This window comes from Rhinopithecus bieti, unplaced genomic scaffold (genome assembly GCF_001698545.2).
Source record: "Rhinopithecus bieti isolate Rb0 unplaced genomic scaffold, ASM169854v2 scaffold_10982, whole genome shotgun sequence".
Classification (NCBI taxonomy): domain Eukaryota; kingdom Metazoa; phylum Chordata; class Mammalia; order Primates; family Cercopithecidae; genus Rhinopithecus; species Rhinopithecus bieti.
In genome coordinates, this window is record NW_016806649.1 from 465,385 (window position 1) to 473,524 (window position 8,140).

At 45.6% G+C, this 8,140-nt stretch overlaps 1 protein-coding gene and 1 pseudogene across 1 annotated transcript in view; one reads left to right on the forward strand and one right to left on the reverse strand.

Annotated features, from left to right (window-relative positions):
• The window catches only part of LOC108532986 (ferritin heavy chain-like), a 13,441-nt pseudogene extending 11,412 nt beyond the window's left edge, over nucleotides 1-2,029 (reverse strand).
• A 36-nt stretch (nucleotides 2,030-2,065) lies between these two features.
• LOC108532987 (zinc finger protein 160-like) overlaps nucleotides 2,066-8,140 on the forward strand; it is a 22,226-nt gene continuing 16,151 nt past the window's right edge. Inside the window, exons 1-3 of the mRNA XM_017877303.1 lie at nucleotides 2,066-2,246; nucleotides 5,550-5,676; nucleotides 6,512-6,640. Of these exons, the coding sequence (XP_017732792.1) occupies nucleotides 2,178-2,246; nucleotides 5,550-5,676; nucleotides 6,512-6,640 (325 nt within the window). The 5' untranslated portion in view covers nucleotides 2,066-2,177. The remainder of the gene's footprint in view (nucleotides 2,247-5,549; nucleotides 5,677-6,511; nucleotides 6,641-8,140) is intronic.

Genomic DNA, 8,140 nt, shown 5'->3' on the forward strand with positions numbered 1-8,140 from the left:
TTTTTTAGTAGACACGGGGTTTCACCGTGTCAGCCAGGATGGTCTCAATCTCCTGACCTCGTGATCTGCCCATCTCGGCCTCCCAAAGTGCTGGGATTACAGGCTTGAGCCACCGCACCCGGCCTACTATTATTATTTTGAGATGGAGTCCAGCTCTGTCTCCAGGCTGGAGTGCAGTGTCGCGGTCTCCACTCATTGCAACCTCCACCTCTCGGGTTCAAGTGATTCTCTTGCCTCAGCCTCCCGAGTAGCTGGCATTACAGACACGTGCTGCCATGCTAAAAATGGCTGCAATGCCATTTTTTATGTTGATGAGGAAAAAAGTTGCCATTTCACTTAAAGTTCCTGTTTCCAAGAATCTGTTGATGGCCGGGCGCGGTGGCTCAAGCCTGTAATCCCAGCACTTTGGGAGGCCGAGACGGGCGGATCACGAGGTCAGGAGATCGAGACCACCCTGGCTAACACGGTGAAACCCCATCTCTACTAAAAATACAAAAAAATAGCCGGGCGAGGTGGCGGGCGCCGGTAGTCCCAGATACTCCGGAGGCTGAGGCAGGAGAATGGCATAAACCCGGGAGGCGGAGCTTGCAGTGAGCTCAGATCCGGCCACCGCACTCCAGCCTGGGCGACAGAGCCAGACTCCGTCTCAAAAAAAAAAAAAAAAAAAAAAAAAAAATGGCTGCAATGCCATTTTTTATGTTGATGAGGAAAAAAGTTGCCATTTCACTTAAAGTTCCTGTTTCCAAGAATCTGTTGATAAGATCAAGTGAGGATTTGGTGTATGAATAAAGGATATCATAAATGATAGCCATGAGCAGCCAGATGAAGAGATACGTATGGTGAGGGCTGAGAATGTTCTGAGCACAGGAGCTTCTGTCCTTGTGGATTTGGGTGTACCACCCTCCTGGCATTCAGATGTGTTTGTCAACCAGAAAGCTCTCCAAACTCTATAGATCAGGAATTTTTATTGAGGCTTCATCCTGTAGGCATGAGAGATTATTAACTCAATCTTTAGCCTGTTCCACTCTTTGGGAAATGAGTGATGGAGCTGGAATTTCCAAGCTTCTAATCATGGCTTAGTCTTTCTGGCAATTGGCTGTATCCAGGAGCCCACCAAGACTTGCCTCATTAGACCAAAGACACTCCTATCATGCAGGAAATTCCAAGGATTTAGGAGCTTTGTGCAAGGATGCGAGGTCAAAGACCACGTATGAGAACAAAAGATTCTCCTAACACCCCTTTCTATGAGAGGTTTAGGATCTATGTCCCAGGAACCAGGGGCAGAGACCAAAAATATATTTCTTGTTATTTCACACTCCCTCTGAGTGGAGCTCAATCCTGGTTTGACTTGAGAGTACTGAGTCGTTTTGCAAATAAAACTCTTGTACCTCTTTACCTGAGATTTCCATTAATGTAATGGGGTTGGAGTCCAGCCTTGATAGTAGTTATGTTACCCCAGCTGATTCTAATCTGTGTCCAGCATTGATACTGAGGCTCTGTATCCTCCATTTCTTTTTTTAAAATGTTTTAGATGGAGTCTCACTTGCTGTCGCCCAGGCTGGAGTGCAATGGGGCAATCTCAGTTCACTGCAAACTCCGCCTCCTGGGTTCAAGCGATTCTCCTGCCTCAGCCTCCCGAGTAGCTGGGACTACAGGTGTGTGTCACCACATCCGGCTAATTTTTGTATTTTTAGTAGAGACAGGGTTTCACCATGTTGGCCAGGCTGGTATTGAACTCCTGACCTCAGGTGATCCACCCGTCTCGGCCTCCCAAAGTGCTGGGATTACAGACTGTGTCCTCCATTTCTGAGGGCTAAGCTCCGCCTGGGATCTATAGAGATGTGAGGGCGGCTGTGCTCTGCATGAGGCTTGCTCAAGGCCAGGTGTGCGCCCTGAAGGGGAGCTCAGTCCAGCCCAGCTCCCCACCGCTGCAGCGTGCGTGTGGGCTTCTCTAGGAGGAGAGTGGGTTCTGAAGAAAGCGGTTACAGACTCACCTATTGGTCTTCCTACAAGTTTCTTTTTCCTCCATCACTCCTGGTGCAGTCGGTGGCAGAAAACTGTCTTTGCACGGGGTGAGGTCTTCCCTGTGTGTATGGTCGTGGCACACGGAGCGGGTGTGTTAATTCTAGGCATTAGATAACTTCTTTTTCACATTCCAGATTAACCTTGAAAGACTCATGTGGCCTGAGGAAGAAGTCCAGACGAGAAGAGGAAAGAAAGAGGAGACAGGGATGGCTCTTCCTCAGGTAAAGTGATATTCTCGGTGGATTGTTGTTTCCCTTTTTTTTTTTTTTTGAGAGAGTCTCACACTGTCACCCAGGCTGGAGTGCAGTGTTGTGATCTTGGCTTACTGCAACCTCTACCTCCTGGGTTCAAGCGATTCTCCTACCTCAGCCTCCCAAGTAGCTGTAATTACAGGCGCCCGCCACCACGCCCAGCTAACTTTTTGTATTTTTAGTAGAGATGGGGTTTCACCATGTTGGCCAAGCTGGTCTCCAATCCTGACCTCGTGATTCACCCGCCTTGGCCTCCCAAAGTGCTGGGATTACAGGCGTGAGCCACCATGCCCAGCTTATTCTGTTTCTCTTTCCTTTCCGAAATTTCATTCTTTGGAGTTGCAAATCTTCTCTGAGTCTGAAGCATCCTGCCTGACACGTTTGCTCGCACCCACCTGTGCCTTCCCTCAGTCCCTCTCATTTCACTTACATTCCATTGCCTGTGACCCAGTGACATGAACTTGGGAAGAGGCTGCACTGGGCATGGGCCTGGGAAGGGCTCACACCAGACATGGATGGACATGGTGTGTGGGCCCCGTGGTGTCAGGACTGTTAGGCAACGTGGATTGTTTAGCGGCCACATCTGGATGCACTGTGAGGTCTCTGGATCAGGAGTAGAGAAGCTGCACATGTAAGTCACGTACTAATGTGCACAAGTACGTGGTAAATTCCAGAAAAGTAGGCTGATAAGGGGAATTCTGGCATGTTGTTTGTCTGATTTAATAATGCATTCAAAGATAAATACATGAATCTATGTTTTTGGCTCCAGAATTGTTATGATTTGGAATGGAATGGAAAGTTCAGAAACACCTTAGTGAGGGGAGGGTATTTTATTCTACCACTGATTTTTTTTTTTTTTTTTTTTTTTGAGATGGAGTTTCACTCTTGTTGCCCGGGCTGGAGTGCAATGGTGCAATCTTGGCTCACTGTAACCTCCGCCTCCCAGGTTCAAGCAATTCTCCTGCCTCAGCCTCCCGAGTAGCTGGGATTACAGGCATGTGTCACCACGCCCGTCTAATTTTGTGTTTTTAGTAGAGACGGGGTTTCTCCATGTTGGTCAGGCTGGTCTCAAACTCCCAAACTCAGGTGATCCATCTGCCTTGGCCTCCTAAAGTGCTGGGATTACCGGTGTGAGCCACCATGCTTGGTTCCACCAATTTTAAAATATGAAATCAATCTAAATCTCTTTTTTTTTTGAGACAAAGCCTTGCTCTTATCCCCTAGACTGGAGTGTGATGGTGCGATCTCGGCTCACTACAACCTCTGCCTCCGGGGTTCAAGCGATTCTCCTGCCTCGGCCCCCCGAGTAGCTGGGATTACAGGCGCCCGCCACCACGCTGGGCTAATTTTTGTATTTTTAGTAGAGACGGGGTTTTACCATGTTGGCCACGCTGGTCTTGAACTTCTGACCTCAGGTGATCCACCCGCCTTGGCCTCCCAAAGTGTTGGGATTACAGGCATGAGCCACCTCTCCCGGCCAGAAAACTATCTAAATCTCTAACAGCAGGAGATGATTTAAGTGATTTTCAGCACGTCCTTCTTTCGGAGGTTGCTTTTCAGTCTCGATTCTTTCCTTTGGTGTAGAGATGTTTGTAAGTTTGATGTAGTCCCGTTTGTATATTTTGCTTTTCTTGCCTGTGTCTTTGGTGTCCTGTCTTAGAAATCGTTGCCAAATTCAGTTTCACAAATCTTTTCTCCTATACTTTCTTCTAGGAGTTTTATCATTTTAGGTCTTATGTTCAGACTTTTAATGCATTTTTTTTGCTTTGTTTTTTTGTTTTTGTTTTTTGTTTTTTTTGTTGTTGTTGTTGTTACCCAGGCTGGAGTACAGTGGCGCGATCTCGGCTCACTGCAACCTCTGCCTCCCGGGTTCAAGCGATTTTCCTGCCTCAGCCTCCTGAGTAGCTGGGACTACAGGTGCCTGCCATTTCACCATGTTGCCCAGGCTGGTCTCGAACTCTTGACCTCAGGTGATCCGCCCGCCTCAGTCTCCCAAAGTGCTGGGATTACAGGCGTGAGCCACTGTGCCCAGCCTAAATATTTAAATTTAAGTGGATAGAATTTTATTTGTAGTTTGACTATAACTATTTCATAGGGATTGAAGTTAAAGTTTTAAATTTTTTTTCATGTTTTTACCATTCTTTTATCGGCCTGATATAACATAATGTTGACAAACTAAGTTAAATACAACTTACACACTTTACTGTCCCCAAGATGCTGAAATGCACGAGGAAAAATGATAATGAAAAAAGTCATAAAAAATATGTCATGGAGAGGCATGTTTTTTCTTTGTTAATTTACGTTTGTGTATGTGTGTGTGCATGAATGTATGGATGCACAATCCTATGGCTTTTATAGAAGACACATCACCATTTCATGAATCAGTTTTGTATTTTTATTTTTTATTTTATTTATTTATTTTTTTTGAGATGGAGTCTTATTCTGTTGCCCAGGCTGGAGTGCAGTGGCGTGATCTTGGCTCACTGCAACCTCCACCTCCTGGGTTCAAGTGATTCTCCTGCCTCAGCCTCCCGAGTAGCTGGGACTACAGGCGTGCACCACCACTCCCAGCTAGTTTTTGTATTTTTAGTAGAGACGGGGTTTCACCATGTTGGCCAGTATGATCTCGATCTCTTGACCTCGTGATCGCCCGCCTCAGCCTCCCAAAGTGCCAGGTTTACAGACGTGAGCCACCACGCCTGGCCACACTTTTTAGATTCTGACCTCTCTTTCTTTAAAGCCACCATGGACATTGTCATCTCTGAAGACAACACACCTCTTCTGGATCATCTAGATACTGAATATCACTTTGTGTGTCAAACATAATATCTAGCACTACTATAGAGATAGCCGTGTGTTGATTTTTTATTTCTATGTTTCTTCCATTGTCTACAGAAAGAGAAATCCACACTTATTTAGAAGATATCATAAGCTCTTACAGAAGAGTAAAATAAAATGCAATTAGGGAGACATAGCTAATGTTCTTCCTAACGTCCCTAAGTGCCCCAAAATACTTTAGCATGGATCTGCCAGAACTCTCCCTTCATTAAATCAGTACAATTCTCTCCTCATTTTATGTAAAGATGATAACTCTCCCTATATGTGCTTAGGAGAAAGTGTTTTTCAGACACAGTTTGCCTGAAAATACCTTTCCATGGATTTCCCAGAACGTTCATTTAAACTAAATGGACGTATACCTCTCTTTTTGTCGTTCTGTGTGAAGATAATAGCTCTACCCATGACTTCTTGGTGAAATGTGTCTTTTCATATCAGGGAAGGTTGACATTCAGGGATGTGGCCATCGAATTCTCTCAGGAGGAGTGGAAATGCCTGGACCCTGGTCAGAGGGCTTTGTACAGGGACGTGATGTTGGAGAACTACAGGAACCTGGTCTCCCTGGGTGAGGATAATGCCCCTCCAGAAGCTGGGATCTGCTCTGCTGTATCTCTGCGTGTTACCTTATGTGCCTCTTGGGAGCCCCTGCGTTGCTCAATTAAGATTGAAGTTATGTTAATTCTCAGATGAAAAGCTTAATAGTGCAGCATCTGGACTTATCCCATTTTCATTAATTATTCCATTTTCAAATGATCTACCCGCTTCAAGATATGTCATTGGTGGTTCCAGAGCTTAAGCAGAAATAAATCCTATGGTAGACTTTAAAAATATCTACTTTGGGCTGGGCGCGGTGGCTCACGCCTGTAATCCCAGCACTTTGGGAGGCCAAGGCGGGTGGATCACCTGAGGTCAGGAGATTGAGACTAGCCTGGCCAACACGGTGAAACCCCGTCTCTACTAAAAATACAAAAAATAGCCAGGCATGGTGCCAAGTGCCTGTAATCCCAGCTACTTGGGAGGCCAAGGCAGGAGAATCACTTGAACTCGGGAGGCGGAAGTTGTAGTGAACAGAGATTGCGCCACTGCGCTCCAGCCTGGGCAACAAGAGCGAAACTCCATCTCAAAAAACAAAAAAAAAAAAAAAAAAAAAAAAAGGAAAAGTAAAAAAAACCCACTTTGCTGTTTTCTATCCCTTTGCTTGTGATTTAGTACTTCTTAGAGGACAGCTTGATGTCCGTATCTTACCATGTTCCCTAAACATTCAGAAGGAGGCATTCAGTGGGTGAATTTGTGAAACATTTTTCTAGATCCATTTGTAATGTCCTCTCTCCTCCTCTAAACAAAGGGCTGAGACTCTGTAAAAGCCACAGCACATCACATTCCTTTCTTTTTCTAAGCAGGAATCTCTCTTTCTGAAATGAGTATTATTTCCATGTTGGGGCAAGGGAAAGAGCCCTGGACTGTGGAGAGTGAAGTGAGAATAACAACAGCATCAAATGGCTGGGAACGCATCAAAGGTGTGAACGCAGGTAAGAGCTCAAATGGACAGAGAGGAAGCTGCGCCGTTAGTAGTCAGGTAACTCTTTCCGAGTTGAAGAGTTCTATGGGACAAAAAGGGTTTAAATCCTGTGAGCTCTCAATGGAAACTTTTATTTGCCCTCATTTATCCCTGGGCTCTTCTGACGTGTAATAGTTTATCCTTTCCCTCTTCCATGGTGCTGCAGCTCAAACAGTGACAAAGGCAAAGTCTTTATCATGATGGACAACACCTTGTCATGTGGCTTTTGTGACCTCTTTGGTTTCGTCACTCTGAGGGGCAGAGGGAGGGTTGTGTCAAAGGGGTCTCCTGTGATCTCTCCTGTACCTGATTGCATCTGATGCTCAGCTCTCTGTCTATACAGATCAGAGCTGAGGCCTCCATAGACCTGCCCCCTTGACGTATTCAGATTTTGCCTCATTTCCTGTACTTGGGAGGCCTAATCAGTTGATAGGAAAACATTGGCAACTCCTCCTTTGCATCTGGGGCTCCGGAAACCTCATGGTGCTGTCTCCAGACCTCTCTGCCTGTTGAAGTCTTTCAGCCTCAGTCATTTCTTTTGTTCTGCTTTTGCCACAGATTGCAGTGTGTGCAACAGGGGAGTACACTGGGTTTTCTGGGATTGTTTACTCAGTACTGGAATGGCACTAGACAGAGAGGTCCTTTTTTTTCTTTTTTGAGACAGAGTCTGGCTGTCTTGCCCAGGCTGTGTGTGATGCAGTGGCGAGATCTTAACTCACTGGAACCTCTGCCTCCCAGGTTCAAGTAATTCTCCTGCCTCAGCCTCCAGAGTAGCTGGAACTACAGGCGCATACCACCACACCTGGCTAATTTTTGTATTTTTTTTATACTTTAAGTTTTGGGGTACATGTGCAGAACGTGCAGGTTTGTTACATAGGTATACATGTGCCATGGTGGTTTGCTGCGCCCATCAACCCATCATCTATATTAGGTATTTCTCCTAATGCTATCCCTCCCCTAGCTCCCCAACCCCCAACAGGTCCTGGTATGTGATGTTCCCCTCCCTGTGTCCATGTGTTCTCATTGTTCAACTCCCACTTATGAGTGAGAACATGTACTGTTTGGTTTTCTGTTCTTGTGTTAGTTTGCTGAGAATGATGGTTTCCAGCTTCATCCATGTCCCTGCAAAGGACATGGATTCATCCTTTTTTATGGCTGCATAGAATTCCATGGTGTATATGTGCCACATTTTCTTTATTCAGTCTATCATTGATGGGCATTTGGGTTGGTTCCAAGTCTTTGCTATTGTGAACAGTGCCACAATAAACATATGTGTGCATGTGTCTTTATAGTAGAATGATTTATAATCGTTTCGGTATATACCCAGTAATGGGATTGCTGGGTCAAATGGTATTTCTAGTTTTAGATCCTTGAGGAATCGCCACACTGTCTTCCACAGTGGTTAAACTAATTTACACTCCCACCAACAGTGTAGAAGCATTCCTATTTCTCCACATCCTCTCCAGCATCT